Source organism: Perissodus microlepis, chromosome 20 (assembly GCF_051167445.1).
Source record: "Perissodus microlepis isolate ML-2025 ecotype Zambia chromosome 20, ASM5116744v1, whole genome shotgun sequence".
Taxonomy (NCBI): domain Eukaryota; kingdom Metazoa; phylum Chordata; class Actinopteri; order Cichliformes; family Cichlidae; genus Perissodus; species Perissodus microlepis.
Genome location: NC_140480.1, coordinates 34410155 through 34429584, shown reverse-complemented (window position 1 = coordinate 34429584; position 19430 = coordinate 34410155). Strand labels below are relative to the sequence as shown.

At 44.5% G+C, this 19430-nt stretch overlaps 2 protein-coding genes across 10 annotated transcripts in view; both read left to right on the top strand.

Moving 5' to 3' along the window:
• LOC146365038 (IQ motif and SEC7 domain-containing protein 1-like) overlaps positions 1–8602 on the top strand; it is a 166986-nt gene extending 158384 nt beyond the window's left edge. For all 8 annotated transcript variants that reach the window (XM_084916165.1, XM_084916164.1, XM_084916167.1 and 5 more), the window contains 2 exons: positions 41–90; positions 960–8602. In XM_084916165.1, coding sequence (XP_084772291.1) covers positions 41–90; positions 960–2204 — 1295 coding nt within the window. In that variant the 3' untranslated portion in view covers positions 2205–8602. The remainder of the gene's footprint in view (positions 1–40; positions 91–959) is intronic.
• Positions 8603–10104: 1502 nt separating this feature from the next.
• LOC146365037 (ER membrane protein complex subunit 3) lies at positions 10105–19270 on the top strand. Of its 2 annotated transcripts, none has more exons than XM_084916203.1 (9): positions 10105–10192; positions 10934–11131; positions 11849–11906; positions 12219–12312; positions 14452–14556; positions 14721–14802; positions 15149–15228; positions 15300–15382; positions 18509–19270. In XM_084916203.1, the coding sequence occupies exons 2-9, from the start codon at positions 10977–10979 to the stop codon at positions 18632–18634; spliced, it is 783 nt and encodes a 260-aa protein (XP_084772329.1). In that variant the 5' UTR covers positions 10105–10192; positions 10934–10976; the 3' UTR covers positions 18635–19270. The 2 variants fall into 2 exon arrangements, with proteins under 2 accessions (XP_084772329.1, XP_084772330.1); XM_084916204.1 differs by lacking the exon at positions 10105–10192 and adding an exon at positions 10213–10519.
• The last annotated feature ends 160 nt before the right edge of the window (positions 19271–19430 follow it).

Genomic DNA, 19430 nt, shown 5'->3' with positions numbered 1-19430 from the left:
AAACCACGTTTTAACCTGCCTCGTTCTGATTGGGTGACAGGGAAGCGGGGTCGTAGGAACAGTGTGGGGTCACTGGACAGTACCATCGAAGTAAGTCGGGTGGGACACGACTTCCCAGCATGCTGTCTGTCACACACCCTGCTCATGCATGTTTGTCTGATTCATAACTTGTGTTTGTGAAAATATTTGTGCACGTATGACGTGAGCGCTGAAACATGGCTTCATTTGTATTCATGTCCCTTTTTCATTTCAGAGTTTAGCCACCGTGTTAGCCTCAAAATAGGATGGGTCAGCCTTTCTCTAAAGTTCTCTTGAGTACTGAGGCCTTTTCTGTGAAATAAGTAAAACATGAAGTGAAGAATAAAATGAAAAGTAACGTAAGTGTAAAGTTGCTCCTATAAGGCATATTTGAAAATGTTAAAATAATTCAATCACGTGTTAGAATCAGTCCACCTTGGGGCCCCATTGGTTAGTCAGCTGATTTAAGGATGACTGACAGCTTTGTGAGCCAGAATATCAGGTCAGAGCTTCGAGTTCAGGGAGCTTCTATCCTTGGGATCAAGACTGAAGAGAAGACGCAAAACTGCTGTTCCTCTAGTGGCCACTTGAGGCTCTTTAGACGCTCGTCCCTTTGGATTTTGTTACGTCTTAACACTTCAATTATCTGGTGCATGGCTGCTTTGATTGACAGGCCTTCGTGATCTATCTTTCAGTCATCAATAATTACTTTGCTCTGTGGCAGAAAAGCACGTTACAGACACGTTACCTTCGGGAGCTCAGTGTGTGCATTTCTATTGTCTGTCTTTTAACCTCTTCAGTGATTCTTCTGCACGTTTGTCCTAAAATCTGCATGATTCATGTCAAGGTTTTTTTTCCATCAGAAAGATGAGATGGTCTGTGAGAATCTGAGGTAAATGCTGACCCAGTATGTTAAACTCTCCTCCTTCTTTTCTTCTCAGGGTTCCATTATTAGCAGCCCCCGGCCTCACCAGCAGCGCCCTCTGCCTGATGGAGGTCTTTCCTACAGCCCTATCATGGTTCCTACATCTCCAGCAGCCTACCGGCCACACCGCCCTACTCAGAGCCCCGGTACGGGGGTGGGGGGTGGGCCGGGGCTCTGTCACAACCAGGGAGGGGTCACCACCTCCCCACTCGCGAGCGGGGGAGGGGTTGGGGGCGGCGGAGGGATGCCGGCAGGGGGCGGACCGACTGGCGGAGGCCGACTAGGGAATTTCTTCGGCAGCCGCAGAGGCAAAGTTCCTGGTCCCCTGACGATGACCTCACCCCCTCCACAGGGTCCCCCGAGTCCCCTGATGATATCATCACCCCCCCACTACCCCGCCCCCGCGCCTCCCATCCCCCACCCATCCTCCCCTTCCCCATGCCCCTCCCCATCGCCCAACCTCGGGCAGTCGGACTCGGGAGGAGTTGGAGGGGGAGGCGGTACGGCAGGGGCACAATCCAAGCTCCAAGCGTTGCACGCCCAGTATTGCCACGCCAACAGTGGAGGAGGCGGAGTCAGTGTTACTGGGCACCAGCAGCAGCAGACACCACCCCCACCTTACCATCACCATCACCGCTACCACATGCAGAGCGTCCCGCAGCACCACGTCCTCTCGCACAGGTTCTCCGCACCCCGACGGCAAGGCCCGTCCGGCTGCGCTCCCTCTCATACCCAGCAGCATCAGAGGATGCAACATGTCGTCATTCCGCACCCGCGCTACAACATGGCGTCAGGCTTCACCACGCCGCCGCCGCTGTCCCCGCACTCCCCTGTCACCCCCATTACCCCACACGGACTCTTCCACTCGCACCCCGCGGCGGGGAGGCCAGGTGGAGGGGCCAAGCTCCCGCTGACCATCTCGCACTCGCAGCCCCACCCCCACGCTCACACACACTCTCACAACCACGCCGTGCACACACACTCCCCGCTCAGCCCGTCCCCGTCCGCCTCCCCCTCCACCCACTTCATCTTCTCCACCCCGCCGCCCCAGACTCCCTCAGCACGCCTCGTCACCCAGACGCCTCCGAAACCATATACCCCCCAGTACCCACCGCTTTCGTCCATCCCGCCTCCCCCGCCGCATTCACCCTTGCCTCCCCCGTCAACCGCCCCGCTCTCCCCGCACCCCCCGGGGGTGGGGGGAGGCCAAGGGGGCGGCCCCAAATCCAAGCCCGTCAGCCGGATCAGCACGGTCGTGTGAGGAGGCAGAAGTCTAGGACAGTGGCGCGTCACCCTGCAGTGAGCCGCCGGGGGGTGGTAGTGAGCAGGAGAGGGAGGAGGAGAGGTGGAGGAGGGGGAGGACAAATGCAGCCGTATGAAAGCGGACGCCTGGTGAGGAGGAGAACGGTGAGAGCGGGGAAGAGGAAACTTCTCAGCCTGTGTTATTTCCACATCCACTTCCCCCGCAGGTAGAAAGACGCACACACACTGACGGATGCTTCTTACAGGGAGCAGATCCTCCCAGAAAAAGCTGCTCGCGGAGCGAAAAGCATCCAGAACGTGAATCATGCCGTTTTCAGTCACGTGAAGATGAAGAAAAAACACCCACATTGTCCCGATGTCTTGGTGAAAACGTCCTCATCTTCCCCCCGTAGTGCCCTTCAGAGGTGAGCTGGGAGGACATATTTGTAGTTCTTCATCGACAGGGGAGGTGTTCGTGCCACATTGTAGGAATTTGTGTGCTGCTGTGGAAAAAAACGGTTCAGGGACCAGACGTGAAGGGAACAGTGCCTGAGAATATATATCCCAAGGATTACGCCTGACATAATGTACAGAGAGCGGAGAACGAAGCGAGTCCGGGTCGCGTTTTCCAAAAAACACAGTCGTCTTACACCACCTTGTTTTCCGCACAAAAGCACTCTTGTTTTGGTTGTTGACATATTTACAAGCCATGAGGCGTTACGGACAAGCAGAGATGGTTAGCGTTAATATGGTGCAGTTTCTGTGTCTTAGACAGGCATGCATGACCTGTGCAATAGCTAATAAGTGTCAGTGTGACTGTGGTTAAACTTCTATATGCAGGGGGAGGGAGTTGTTGTGATTTAAAGCCCCAATCCAGCATTTATTTGGCCATAAGAAGTGAAGAATACGGAACACTTGACCGTCTAGGTGGACAATAAACTTTCTAAAACCTTTAAATAAGCCATCATAACAAACACTCCAGGTGTCTTTTTACCTTTGCAAAAATAACTAAAAGCCTTTAGCGTCTGTGGATTACAGGGTTTCAGCAGGGACTGCTACGCTGTTGTTTTGGATTGGGACTTTAAAAAAATTCCCAATTATTTCCTCATGTAACGGGAATTTATTTGATTATTTGTGCTAAACCTGTGAATGCTCTCCCTTGTTATTAAGTATATATGAAAGCATAAGCCTGAATTTGTCACAAATTATAATATACTCAGATAATATAATACTGCAGCTTTCAGCTGTACTTCATGCTCCATGTTGTATGTGACCCTCTACGTTGCCACAGACGGAGATTGGGCCCAAAGCTGCCGGACAGGGAAATGAGAGCTGCGGTACCTAAACGAAGTTCAGGTTAAGTTAAATAAGGTGTAACTCTCACTCTAACTTATCGATGGTCATCTTAACAGAACTGGGTGGGAAATTAAAGGCTTGAATTTACTTTACGAAACCAACATTTTGACGCAAGACTCGTTTAATAATTCTGATAATCAATCTTCATCACAACGTACCAAAAGTTTCAAATGTTTCATTTTTGTTGGTTCCTTTTTGTTTTGGTTCACAGCAGAACGTTGATCACTGATGAGGCTTCGCTAAATTATGTTAAACATCTTCAGATAAAGATCCTTGAAATCAGGATTAGGAGACAGAGCCGTAAAGAAAATAAATACAAGTGATTGTCTTTAGATGCACAGACAGATATTATGTAGATTATTTCAGGAGAGTACTTTTTTTATTTTCAATTACTGACATCCCCTAAACTCATCGCATGCAGGTGATCATAAAGTTATTGATTTGAAAAGCTGGCAGCTATAAACAGACTCATGATGTGTGATTGTGTGTTTAACTGCATGAGTGAGTGACTGAAGTCATTTGTCACAACAAACCAAAGACGACAGTGAAACAAAATTCAATAAAACTCGCCAGGTTTCATTTGTAATAAACAAGATTTAGACAATCAGACTGGATTTTTTTAAACTATCAGAACTTCCTCTTGTCCCGCTCTCTTTATTACAACTCTTTAATGGCACGTTTAAGGGTTAAGACTTTGCTTTAGCTTTGGCACTTAGCAGAAGAGGAGGCTTGGACGAATGCTTCAGTCACACTAGGGCAAAGACACTGTGGCACCACCACTTGTGACCTTGTTGCCTTTGAAGTGGTTGTTTCAAAGATGGGGGCCAGGTCTCTAGCTGCCATCGTCAGAGCAACTTTGGTGCATCGAGATATCGATAAAAATGCAATATGACGAGTCGTCTGCTATCGATCTGCTGCCAGTCTGTGACTGAATGAGGCATTTACATGCAATCTGTTTGTGATCAGTGCAAATCTGCTGCCATCGACAGACACAGAAGTTCACATGAAATCCTTACAGTCGAACCTCATTGATTTGAAACAGAAATTCAGAAATTCCTTCACAAGTAGTGACGTAGTGCTGCAGGGTGACGATTTAACTCCAGAATGACGCGGGTGGAGGAGCTTAACCAGAATGCAACCGCCACCACAGATGCAGAATATGTACGCCTATCAGGACAGACTGACTCGGACTGATTAACATGTCTCTGTACAAGCCTTCACCAGTCAGTCTGAGCCGGACTGCAATTGTTTGGAGACAGGTGGCCTCCCATAAGGAGGTTGCGGTCCCAGTTTTAGTCCAGTGTGACGGAGTCATAGAATTAAATATAGCAACTCAGGTTAGTCTTTACTGAGGTTCAGACAAGTGGGTCAAAGGGGGTTTTTCCAATAAACTTGATACAGCCGGCCTTTGTTTTATAACCAGACTAGTTGCCCTCTGACTGACTGCCGTCAGAAATAAATTGGATTTAAGGCGCTTCAGCACCTACGCCTGTTTTCATATGTAATGAGTAGAAAACACTGGTAACAAGGAGCAAGCTTTATTCAAATAAATAAGAACCTACTCATCCAGATGATCTCAGATTCACCTCTGCACTTACTTGGGTTCTCAGCAGTAGTTAGAAACTCTCTATTATTTTACTAAGATATAAAACAATTGAGAAAATATGATAAATGGAAAATAAGGGTTAATTTCCCACCCAGTCCAAACTGCGTTAGCGTGTGAAAAACTCGGAGGGTGAATCAACTTTAATCCCATTTGATGTGTGGCAAAATAGAGAATAAGGTGCCTTCAGACATAGTGATGGTACAATATAAATAATAATGTTCACAAAAGACCTCCATGGAATACAAAGACAGTTCAGCGTCTAAATCAATAATATAATGATTTGTGTCCATTCAAAACAGCAAATCGAAGCCATTTACTGCATTTTTTAAAAGTCTGGCTGAAGGACTGAGCCGCTCGTCGCCTTGTTCATCCAACAAAGACACAAAGGAGCCTGAAACCTGGACCGAATTTCATTCGAAGGACTCGCTAACATCTCACAGGACTGAAGTGCAGAACATGTTTCCGTGTCACACCGAGTGAAATCTTCTTGAACAAACTCATTTTTACACATTTTTGCACTTTGAGTTCAAATCTACCATGCCAGTATTGAAGTGTATTTCCTTTCCTTTCTTCCTTTAATCAGTCTCACCGGATGTCAGGGCAGGAGGCCCGTGATGGCTGGTAGAAAGTTCTTCCACCACTTGAACGATTTTACCAGCCATTTGCATTTTTTGACTAGAAATGAAACTTTCAGTGTTGGTTGCTAGTCAGCCTCATATAAATATTTGCCAGAGTTTAACTGGTGGATGATGGGAAATTCCTCTGAATGCAAACATTAACGACATATTTTTAGTCTCCCTGTGATGACGTGAATGCACCAACTGTAGATATTAACTGTACAGTGTGTTCTATTTTCAGTGGGGCCAACAGCATCAATCTGTAACTGAGGTTCAGAATTGTTTGAATTAACAAAACGTGTGCTCTAAAAACCAAAGTTCATCTGGGTTCTTCGGGCTATTCGGGCTTCTTAGTGAGAACAGTAAAGCCCTTAGTGTGCGAGGTTTGTGGGAATACAGTCACATATTGGAATCGTTTGACGGCGTTCCTCAGGGAACCATCTTGGGTTCCCTGTTGTTTTCAATCTGAAGAACCCCTTTGACTTTTTAGAGCGTGCTACTGATATTATTATCAATATTGTTGTGTGGCAAGCTTCTACTAACATACTGTACTCCTTGGGCTGTTTTGTATTTTTAGCATTTTTAATTTTGTTATGTGCTTATAATGTGAGATTTTTTTTCTTTTCTGATTTGGGCATCTTATGGAAGTATTCAATCCTTTTTAATTTTAATATATTTAAAAAACAAACAATAATGATTTTCTGTAACTGACATACAAGTTCTTCTAATATTTTGATTATAGACTGTGATAATTACTTTGACTCAACCCACAGCATGCTCAAGCAAACACACGCCTGCACACCTCTGAATCATCACAAAGCCTCTCTTCACCCTTTTAATGGAAACAAGCGACACCTCTGCTATCAAACAACATTGAAATTAACACTTCATGTTGAGCTGCTAAGAATTTTTGGACCGTAGGGCCATAGCATGCATCTACAATCACCTGCAGAAAGACTTTGTCTCTTTCTAAAGGCCTTACAGTAACCACGTCGACTCCAGACTAAAGCGGCAAACACCACAGAAACATCAAAACAAAGTTCTCGAGGAGCACTGGATCAAACCTACCTCGTAAGGGAATACACAGCATTTCACTCAGTCTCAGTGCATGCCCAAGCACATCCTCAGTAAACATCCCATCTTAAAGCTCCATACCCCTCGTTTGCATGTTTATGAACTTCAAACCGTATTTACTTTGTGTTACGGCGCTACCATGTTGAGATTTGTTACCTTCCTACGTCCACTGTTCGGTTTAAGTTTCACTTGCAGAGAACTTGACACTTGCTGCAGATAAATCATCCATCACTGGTAACATCTAACAAGGATCTAAGTCAGAGGTGTTAAATGTAAGGCCTGGGGGCCAGACCATTCCCACTATACCACAGTAATTACATAAAGGAAACAGAGAAATGATTGTAAAGTTCCTGTTTTTTCACTTTCTGCTATAGAAATTTCAGTTGTTTGTTTGGGTTTGTTTTACAACAGGTCCACAGTAAAAAAGAAAGAAATTTTAAAAAGCATATATATATATATATATATATATATATATATATATACTACAGGCTGATTACTGTCTATTCGCCCCATGGCAGGCATGACTGGAAACAGCCTATAATAGTTACACTGCTGGACTGCTGTGTCAAACTTCACCTGCTAACATGCACGTGTCAGATTAGATTTCTCTCGTGTTTGCTAGATTTTGCCTCTACTGCCTTAAACTGTGTGCTTTCTAAATTCTTTCTAAATTGCCACTTGGTCATCCAAACTGTGAGAACCCCTGATTTAGTCTTTGTGGACCAAAACAGTAACCGGTGACATATAAACGTCCTGGCTTCCTGGCGAGCTGTTGCCCACCATGTGCCAAGTGTCTGTGGGTTAGGGTTAGGCCAAAATCTGCTTCCTCGTGTTTCAAGGCCACTTTTTTTTGTTAGTTCTTGGATTGCTTTGCTACCATCGGAGGCCGTCGGTGCAACACTTACACGCAAGAGATATGAACAAAACTCACTGTGGTTGATTAGTTATCTGCAGCAGGATTCAAGTGTCTGTGAAGACATGAACTTGCAGTCTGGGAGGACACAAATCTGCTTAAACCGCGTCGGGACTCTTGTGAAAGTAATTTACAGTATATCCAGTTTAAGAACATGCAGAAAAAAAGCAGGTATGGTCCTTTAAACGCTTAAATTAGGTCTTTTTCTCCTGCCCGGGTCTGCTCTCCACTATCGGTTTGCATGTGGTATTTATTACAGTATCTGCACTGAATGAAACTGTATTATAACATGAATGTACATAGCAGCCGTTAAATGAAAATAACATTGCGAGTACTCACTTTGCTCAGTTTGTCTGTGGCTGGGTTTACATCGGGAATGGAAGGTCTGATGTTTTTTAAACACCTGGAGAAACAGATCTGGTCTGACTGCAGCAGGCAAACAGGGAACATTTTTCAAGATTCAAAGCACATCAGATCTGCTTCAAGTACAGTTAAAAAATGTTGGATGATTCTGTTCCTGTGTAAAGACAGTCTGTGTTGTGTGCATCTATACAATGGCGTTGGACGGGGGGGCGTGTCCAAGCTGCTGGACCGCTTTCTGGAGAGGACATATTTCTTGTTTATAATGTAGAGCAAAGAGAGACTGGAATAGTCCTTGTAAAATTGTACGAGTAAAGTGTCAAATATGTGTCAACAGAGACGACATTATTTTAAAAATTACGTATGGAAAATTTTAGCTGTGTATATAAATATATATTACTTGTACTTTGTTTTTGAAATTGCAGAGAAATGGAAGAAGTGGAAATATTTATTGCTCTAAAGATATAAAAATCTGTTCATGTGGATGGAAACACGTGTCCTCTTTGTTTCACTGATTTCTCATTCAAGTGCTGTTTCAGCACAGCATTACAGCGGGTGGAAATCACAATCTTCACCAAACTTCATCATAAAACTGTAAATCTGTTGCTGCCTATATACGCAAGAAGTCACATCACATTAAGAGTCCAATCAGAAGCTGGTAAAAATAATAAAATACAGAAATTCCTACATAAATAGTGACGTAGGTGCTGTGGGTCGGTGCAGAATAACATAAGTGCTCGCCAGCCTTCTATATCGGAAAATAACGAGAATGAAATTTCCTCATTGTGGGTTGTTTAGTGTCCTGTTTTTTACTACATAAAAGAAGCATTTTAGCTCCTGCCTCCTTAAGACCAGGTGATTGATTATACTTTTAATATTTCATAGGAACAGAGAGAAAAAGATGCATTTCAGTTTGTGGCTTTCGTCAGTGTTTCTGAGCGTAATTCTTATTTATAGCTTGTAATTCTTCTTATCAAGCCAGTGACAGGAGGATCCAACCTGCGACAGTCTCCCAGGTATGGAGAGAAATTGAAGACACTAAATGTGTGGATCTACATAAGGATCTATCCCCGACATCAGCCTCCATATGGATTTGAAAACTGGTTTCCTCTCATGGTTTTACAGTTCACACATGGACAGTCCAGTTTCTTTTTGTTGTAACAACCTAACCTCCAGTCCACCCAGCATTGTGTGTATTATCATCAATATTCTCATCAGCACAGCGTATATATGCTTTTAATGTGAAAACATAACAGCTGGTTCTCACACAGAAATTTACCAAAAACGTGAACTGTGTGAAGCTTTTTTCAGATAACTAAATTACATAGTCTAAATAATCTTAGCACAAAAACTGAGGAAATTTGTGTTTGGTCAAACATTTCTTGCCAATAAGTCTTATGCTATTGGAAAAACTCTTTATTTTCCCTTAAATGGTGACACATTTGTGGCAGAGAAGATGTGTTTTTCATGGGTGCAACCCACAAACTCAACACTGCTGCTCAACCCACACATGCACCTTCCTCACAAATATGGCGCCATTTAAGGGGAAGTAAACAGGTTTTTATATGCGGGAAGCATTGTTACAGCAAAGAAACAATCTAAACAATTACTACTTTGTATCAAGCATTATGTACTGCTCAGAGAATTAAAGGAACACTTAAATCACATATCGGCTCTTGATAAATATTCAAGCGTTACAGAAATGCACTGTGTAATTTGTTGAGAACAAAAGGTTTTAACAACGCTTAGTGGAAAACAACATCATAAAATGCTGTGTTCTCTTATTGTATTTATTTATTTTGAGCAGTTTATATTTTTTATTCTTTCAACAACCTTCAACTTTATCTAAATATCTCAGTCTGGCCCATTTTTCCACAATGATTCATTTATTTAACATTTTAATGAAAAATTTTAAAAAAAAATGTTTTAAATTTTATGTGATTTATTGAATTAAAAATTTTTTTTAAATTGATTTCGAAAATATAAAATAATAATCTTCCGTTTCCGGTAAACCGGAAGTTCTTCTTTTAACTCCTGCGCGTGTGCGTTGTGCAGTTTGTTTAACAAAGTTCATAAATGTGGTGAGTTGCGGTCATTTCAACATAAATTACAGATTATTTTCACGCAGTGGTGACCTGGTGGACTTGTTAAACTCACCTGTGCGGCCGCAGAAGCTGTCACTTTGTACAAACGCTCCTTTAAAGCTGAAGATTTAACACGAGTAACCCGCTGAGTTAGCAGGCTAGCACCTTTAGCTGTCTTTGCGTTTAGTTTACACCGGGCTAATGCTAACTGTAGCCGCTGAGTGATGAATGAGCAGAGGTCAGCGGTCAGTAACAGGTTCGTGTAGTTAGCACCTCTTAGCTCCGTTAAAGGAAACAGCAGTTATCGTGACGTTTCAGCTGCCGGTAGGTCAGCGGCGGATTTAATTCACACAATTTAATTTAGGAGTCGGAGCGATTTGTAATCATTGTCCAACAACAAGAAGGATTATTAGTGAAGTGTCGATCACGGAAACGCGGTGATATGCAGAAGCTTTCAGCCGCTGTATCGTGCTATTGTCAGGGTAAAAATACCCTCTGCTCATTCTCTCCAGGCTCTTATTTTGAAATAAACCAGGAGAGAGCAGCTCAGCATGCGTTCACATGTGTGTCATAGTTCATGCTGATAAAATAAGAACTGTTGAGCCTCCAGATACTATGGAGAGTCTTTATTTCTGCATGCTGAGGTTCAGGTTTTCATAATTTAGTAAAATGATTTAACACTGAGCATCACTTCATGTTGTACTTCCTCCTCCAAACTGTCCGGTACACCTTCCTCAGCGCCTCCCTGTCTGTCCTTGGATCGTGGGTTAAATAGAGAGCGATGGCCGGTCCGGAGCTCCTGCTGGACTCCAGCATTCGGATGTGGGTGGTCCTGCCCATCGTGTTCGTCACCTTCTTTGTTGGGGTCATCCGACACTATGTCACCCAGCTGCTCCACAGCGACAAGAAAGTCAACCTGGAGCAGGTCTCTGACAGGTGAGTCTGAGAGCACACACACATTCAGAGGTTTGTTTTTTTCTTTTTTTAGAGAACTGAGTCCAGCAGATTTAGTAATACAAATATATTACAGTACATCAGTCACATAAGAGTATTATTGCAATTTGCTGAGCATCCTGATCACATATATTGGAATTTTCACCTCTTCTTCTTCTTTTTTCTTTCACCCCTCGGCAGTAAAAAGTTTTGGGGGTTTTGTTGTGTTGTTTTTCACAGAGGTCATGGTGAACCTGCTTCCCTTTTAGCTGGCAAATATAACCATTACATAAGCTGCAGATCAACAATGTGTCAGGACCCAGACGCAGCTTGACCCGTGCTGTGTTCACTGGTCGAGGGAGTAACAAAGAACAGAGGGAGGGAGGGAGTCCATCGTTACCTTTTACCTCGTTTTTACGCAGTTAAGAAGCTTTGATAGAGCTGCTGAGTTTGGACTCATAAGAAAACTTAAGCCGTGTCTGTTTACAGGATCCTTTATTGTGTATTACTTCCATGTTTACTTATCAGACCGGTCGACAAGAAGAACTTCTAAAAAAAGTTTGAAGTTAACACTGTTTGCCTTCAGGTGCTCAGCTCATATCTGACCTGTTATGATCCCTGATTGAGCTCTCCTCGCAGTTATGTTGTGTGTCTGAAGTGAAAGTGGCGCCCCGGGCAGCATCGTACCCTAACCGCTCCCATGTTCATGTTTCTGTTCAGCCAGGTGCTCATGCGCAGCCGCATCCTCAGAGAGAACGGAAAGTACATTCCCCGACAGGTGAGAGCCCCTTCAGTTTAAGGTAGAATTTGACCTTTCACCTATTACATATTAATACATTTTTACCCTGTGCTTGAGGGCGTCAAATTTCCCCTCAGTACATCCTCCGTATTCTTTATTCTGTGGGTCATTATTCCATGCATCATGTATAAATCTTATTTACTTCTGATTAAGAGCAGCGGATGTTTGTCTGTCTGCAAAGTAACCACAGACTGTTCTGTTAGAAGTAATCAGCTGTGTTTAAATGTCACAGTCTGACTGTGAGTGCATGAAGTGTAAAACTCGCTGAGTGAAGTGTCTCCGCTGGTTTAGTCCTTCGCCATGAGGAAACATTACTTCAACGACGCCGAGACCGGCTTCTTCAAGAAGGTCAAGAGGAAGGTTGTCCCCAAGAACCCCATGACAGGTGTGTTTGAACACATGATCGTCCCTTCATTATAATCAGGTCTGCCTGTGTGAACTAACTGATGATCTGTTGGAGGGTGTAAATGTTTCTCTTTGGTTCTCGTCTTTTTAACGCGCCTCAGTTCTTTGTCTCGTGGTTTCTAAAAAGACGCGAGTCCCTCAGAAATGGTTTAGCTGCTCTGTTCATGTTCAGTCTGTAAGCTCAGGTGTTAAATTCTCACTGTGATACTGCAGCCTGTGAACTCGCCGTGGACATTAAGCTCAGGATCGGGACGTCTGCATAGTGAGAAGCATTAATGACGAACCTTGTGCTGTGGATGGATCACCTCAGACGTCTGTAGTTCGTTTACTTTGCTCTTAATCAGTTGACAAGTTTGTAAACGTGTAGCTTTTTTTCCATGTTTTGTTTTTTCCTTTAACCCAGATAAAAACTCAAACCTGTGAGAGCGTTCGCTCTGATTATTGGTCAGCTGTGTCTCAGACGGGAGCAGCAAAAGTAACAAGAAGAAGGTGCTAGTAGGGAGTAGGCAACATGTTGGGGCAACATGTAGAGGCAACATGTAGAGGCAACATGCAGGGGCAACATGCAGAGGCAACATGCAGAGGCAACATGTAGAGGCAACATGTAGAGGCAACATGCAGGGGCAACATGCAGAGGCAACATGCAGAGGCAACATGTAGAGGCAACATGTAGAGGCAACATGCAGGGGCAACATGCAGAGGCAACATGTAGAGGCAACATGCAGAGGCAACATGCAGGGGCAACATGCAGGGGCAACATGTAGAGGCAACATGCAGGGGCAACATGTAGAGGCAACATGCAGAGGCAACATGCAGGGGCAACATGCAGGGGCAACATGTAGAGGCAACATGCAGGGGCAACATGCAGAGGCAACATGCAGGGGCAACATGCAGAGGCAACATGCAGAGGCAACATGTAGGGGCAACATGCAGGGGCAACATGCAGAGGCAACATGCAGGGGCAACATGCAGAGGCAACATGCAGGGGCAACATGCAGAGGCAACATGTAGAGGCAGCATGTAGAGGCAACATGTAGGGGCAACATGCAGGGGCAACATGCAGGGGCAACATGTAGAGGCAACATGCAGGGGCAACATGCAGAGGCAACATGTAGAGGCAACATGCAGAGGCAACATGCAGAGGCAACATGCAGGGGCAACATGCAGAGGCAACATGCAGGGGCAACATGTAGAGGCAACATGCAGGGGCAACATGCAGGGGCAACATGCAGGGGCAACATGCAGAGGCAACATGCAGGGGCAACATGCAGGGGCAACATGCAGAGGCAGCATGCAGAGGCAACATGTAGAGGCAGCATGTAGGGGCAACATGTAGGGGCAACATGCAGGGGCAACATGTAGAGGCAACATGCAGGGGCAACATGCAGAGGCAACATGTAGAGGCAACATGCAGAGGCAACATGCAGGGGCAACATGCAGAGGCAACATGCAGGGGCAACATGTAGAGGCAACATGCAGGGGCAACATGCAGAGGCTAGTTACCTCTACCGACCGATTCACACGTCCCAGAATGCAAAGCACACCTGGCTATGAGAAGGTGTTTATTTGACTGAGACCACTTCCTCAGCACAGTTGTTTTGGTTCACACCTGAGTGACATCTCCGGTGAATAAAACAGTTTGATTTAAACGGACTGAACCCGCAGTTATGACATCACCGTCATCTGAAGTTCAGTCCGTCTTCTGCGTCTTCTTCCTGCCCCGTGATGGCGTTTGTCTCCGCCCATCAGACCCTCAGCACGACCTGTGATTGAGGTCGGATTTAAGCTCATCATCCTTCATCTTCCCGTGCTGTGTGTTTAGGTCCATCGAACCACTGCAGGTCATTGTCTGTTAGCTACCTTTGCGGTCTTTGTTTGCGTCCGTTTACAACAGATGTGTATTGTTTTAGGCTCCCTTCAGTCACAGTCTGGTTATAATCTTTGGATGGAAATCAGCCTCATAAGTCTTCTCCTTTACGCACATCTGGACGTTAAACTTTATGGAAACACCTGCTGTGAGATGATGAGGGAACACACTCGTCATTTCACTGCAGCTGAAAGAATCTGGATGTTTTTATCCGTCAGTGGAGCCGTGCTCTGAGCCTGTTGTTTGTTGCAGACTCTAGCATGATGGTAGACATGATGAAGGGAAACCTGACCAACGTCCTGCCCATGATTGTGATTGGTGGATGGATCAACTGGGCTTTCTCTGGATTCGTCATTAGTGAGTTTGTCCACATCCTGATGTATGACACACACAGTTTAGGAATGATCTGTGAGCGCTGTTAGATACCCGACACGTATGCGCATCACTACAATCACATCTGTAAACAAAGCGGCTCCCAGCAGGTCCGACTCGTCTCACTGGTTCCCGATGTTTTTTCACAGCTAAGGTGCCGTTCCCGTTAACGCTGAGGTTCAAGCCAATGTTGCAGAGAGGGATCGACCTGCTGTCGCTGGATGCCTCATGGTAAAAACTCAACTTGAACACTGAAACGCACAAGCTGCTCAGCAGACCGTGAATGCAGCACAGCAGAGATCAGAGTGCAAACATTTACCGCTGTAATCCGCAGCGTACGTGTATTAGAAACAGTTCAGTTCATTTTTATTCAGTTTCAAAAGCATCAAACAGGACATACATCTGTTTTTTATTTACAGTCTGTTGCTTTGGCCCTGATGTGTGAATGAAATGTGATGAAAGTTTAGTTGTGAGTTTCATGAAGGAGTATTTTCCTTCCTTCCCGGAGCAGCTGAATCTGAGTCATCTTACTTCCTGACATGCAGCTTCTTTAAAGTCACGTGATTTGATGTTGCAGGGTGAGCTCGGCGTCCTGGTACTTCCTGAACGTGTTCGGGCTGAGGAGCATGTACAGCCTGATTCTGGGTCAGGATAACGGTGAGGTTTCACTTTCTCGTAAAGCTCAGCTCTGTTTCCTTTCACGGACTAACGCCGGCGTTCCCTCTCAGCTGCTGACCAGTCCCGGATCATGCAGGACCAGATGACAGGCGCTGCCATGGCGATGCCCCCTGACCCCAACAAGGCCTTCAAGGTGACATTTACACACAACTGCACAAAAATGCTGCTTTGATTGTCTGTTTCCTCTCCAAAGTGAAACATGAATTATGAAAGAATAACAGCGTTTGTTCGTGACCACACTAAACTTTGTGTGGGGGCAAAGCCTTCATCCTCTCAGTAACCAGTAACTCCCATTTAAAGTGATTAAAGTGAAGCCTGAGGATCAGGCCATGTCCACACTAATACGTTTTCGTTTGAAAATGCATCTTTTTCTCCCCGTTTTGGCCTCCCGTCCACACTGAGACGGCGTTTTCGGTCGAGGAAAACGCTCTCCAAAGCGGATACATTTGAAAATGCCGGTTTTCGAGTTGCAGTGTGGACAGCGAAAACGGAGCCTTTTCAAAAACGATGACACATTTTAGTCATGTGATGCAGTCATGTGACCAATTAAACTAAGATAGTGGAGGGCATGTTGTTTTGTTTGCTCTCAGTTTTGACAGCCCTATTAAAGATTAATATCAGTCAGCACTAGAGCTGCCACGATTAGTCGACTAGTCACGATTACGTCGACTATCAAAATCGTCGACGACTGATTTAATAGTCGACGCGTCGTTTGAAGCTTTGTAAGATCCTGAAAGACGCAGGAATAAGTAGTAGGATTTAAGAGTGTAATAACGGACTGAAACAGAAGATGGCAGCACTGCATGTACAAGGATGCCAGCTGCCGTTAAACCCCGAAGAAGTAGAAGAAGAAGAAGAAGCTGTGTCCCAGAATTCATAGCGCAGCCCAGCTCAGTTTCCAACAATGGTGGCAGCTAGTTAGTTTTAATATTACTCTTATTATTCTTTCTGGGTCACAAAATAAACGTTTAACATATTTTCAGGCGAGAATGTAGCTGTGTAAACCTCAAATATCTGCTCAGTTTATCAAGACACCACATAATTTCAAAAGCGCTCCGACGTTTTCGGAGACGTCTGTTACCCACTAGCTCGATAGCTAGCCGGGGACAAAGCTCACTAGCGCCGTGAGAACACCGGACTCCCGGCAAATCGTTTTCAAACCCACCGCCGTCTTTCGCTACTCAGGTTAAATATACATAAGTCACTTAGATAACTTAAAAATGTTATTGTTTGGCTTTTTTCAGTATTTTATTTGTTCCTGAGTAAATCGGTTTGGCTGAGATTAAAGTTATAGTTTTTACACAGCTGAATAAATGTTAGAAGTATGAGATGCTCAAGAATATACTCCGGTGTCCTGTTACATTTTAGATAGCAAGGAGTTTATTAAACTCCACCGAAACAATCTGCAGATTTCATTAAACTTTAATAAACTATCATCTTGTCTTTATTGTTAGTTAGCACATACCTTAAACACTTACAGCTGTAAGCTAATGATAGTTATATAAGAGCAGATGCTGCTGGTGCAATAAGCTGTACGTTTTACGTCCAATGGATGATGATCTGATTAGTCGACTATCAAAATAATCGTTTGTGGCAGCCCTAGTGTGTACGTGCTCCAGAGAGCTTTTCTTCATTCTTTAATTCTCTCTCGCTTTTGCAACTTTGCACTTTTGTGTTACTCGCAGCAACAACTCCACCTCATTGTTAGTCTGTTCAAAAAACTTGCTGCTTTTCCACGACATTCTGCCGCAGCGTTTCAAAGAGCTGGAAAGTAAATAAACGTAAGACAGAAATGAGGCAGGCCGAATCTTCTTGCGTTTCACGCATGCGCAGGACTTTTCAGCCGTTTCAATGTGGGCGAACAACTCTGTGAAAACGAATGAAAACGAGTGTGGACGCGGAACATTTTCAGACATATGCACCGTTTTCAAATTTATCCGGGCTATTGTAGACGGAGCCTGTTTCCCACACGCGAGCTGCTTTCTCACGTTTTACACGTTCTAGAATCGGCCCTGCAGAGGCTGCAGTTTTCTCACCTGTCTGTGGCTCAGGAGGCAGAGCCGGTCACCCTCTGCAAAATACTGGAGCTTGCTTTGGCCCCTGAAGCATTCGCTGTGGTGTGAGGGCGCATGATTGTTCTCAGTGTTAGCTCACACCTGAAGCTAGCATAGCAGAACTGTAAAGACGTGGATTAGTGCGTCTGCGTCCTTCACCTGAACCTGAATCATCAGGATTACCAGGGAAACGCGTTTAACCCTTTAAAGCCCATCAGAGTGTGCACGCTCTGATTTGCCTAACTGTTTTTAAATCCTGCTACCCCAAAAGTTGATTCTGTTCATCAGGACGTTTTCAGTGGGAGAAATGTTTCGTCACCAAGTGACGTCTTCAGTCTCAGCTGACTGCAGGTTTCCAACCTTATAAACAGCACATTTGCACATTAACTGAAACTAGCACCACTGAATGAACAATGGGCTGGGAGGTCAGTTCCTTGATCATTAATATGCAAATTGTCACAACCACTGATCAAATAAATCCCAGTGCAATTACAACCACATAAGCTAGCGCAATCGTGTTTTTTTGCATATAAAACCGGACGAGTTGTACTTACACGTCATGCATGCAGCTGACCCAGGTCGCACTTTCCTTCCACAAATGTCTTTTTGCAAAAATCACATAAAAAGCGCTAACAAATACAAAAAAAAGTATTATAATCCAGAAACATCAGCTTTGCTGATCTGATCAGCTGTTCTTAGTCCACCATTACCTGCAAAACCCAGAAGTGACGTCATTTTTCGTGGGACGTGTAGTTTTTTCCCTGCAGGGCCTTTCAGAGGTTTCAGGGTGTTTTAAAAGTCATGTTTGACTTTGTGCCTTTCTGTGTAGATTGTGGGAGAACACAAACTGCACTGTTGGAAATAGTTTTATGCTGTTTTTCTGTAAATTGTACGCAGTGATATTTATTTTCCTTTTTCCTGCAGTTTATAAAAATAATTGTATCTTAAAACTGAAACTACGAAGACACTCCAAATACATTTCCTGTGATCGGAAACTATTTTGCAACTTTCTTGCATTTACAGTTTTGAGAGATAAACCTCTGAAATTTCTGTAACTACAAATATGTGTAAAAAATAAAAAATAAAAATGTGAAATGCTGCAAAAATGTCACTACAGTAAAAATATAAAGATAAGCTCTGTTGAGACAAAGTGATCGTCACTGTGGAGTTAAATGCTGCGACTCGTGTCCCTGTTGTTGATTCAGAGCGAGTGGGAGGCGCTGGAGGTCGTGGAACATAAGTGGGCGCTGGAGAACGTGGAGGAGGAGCTGATGTCCAAAGACCTAAACTTTGGGGGCTTCTTCAGCCAGGACAAGTCTGCTGTATTCTAGGACCACGAGGACGCGCTGGAATCCCGGGGGTGTTCCTGAACCGCCCTGCTCTCCCCTCAGTCTGTCCTGAAGGCTCCGGGATAGTTTTCACAGTGCAGGATTTAAACACAGAGAATTATTTTTATGGAGCTGCCTCTGAAATCGTCTCTCTGCTGCCCCGGGCGCTTCGCTCACTCTCAGCTTTTGTACGTTTCCTGGAGTTCCAGCCAGGCTCCGGATCTTCCCTGGGTTGTTGTTAGTTTATATTTGAGAAAAATCTAAAAGAAAAGATTTTATTTGTACGTGAGATTTTACTTTGAAATGATGTTTGTGTCGTGGGTGTTTAAGTTACACATTTTTACATCTAAATTCAGCGATTCAAGTCCAAATCCATTACACAGGAAGTAGTGACTCAGGACACAGATCGGAGCTTTAAAATCCTCCACACCGGCAGGCTGAGCACCTGCCGAGATCCGAAACGTTTCTCCGGAGCAACGCTGGAAACCGAAGCATCGTTTTTAAAAAACGGCTGGAACGTTTACAACAGGACGAAGCGGGCGAAGGCTTCATGTCGTCCCGCGGGACGTTTTGGATGTACCTCTGTATGCTGTGGTGTGAAGCATGGAGTGAGTGAAATAAAGGTGCCATCACAACTAACCACATTTCTCATCCTTTCATCATTCAGCTCTTCATTCCTGAGTCTGCCGGCCTTTGTTTTTCTGCTTGTACCCGGTAAGCTGAGTCTGTTTCAGTGGTGGTGGGAACACATTCAGTGTGGCTCCACACACGGGTGGAGGAAGGTAAAAACCTGATGTCA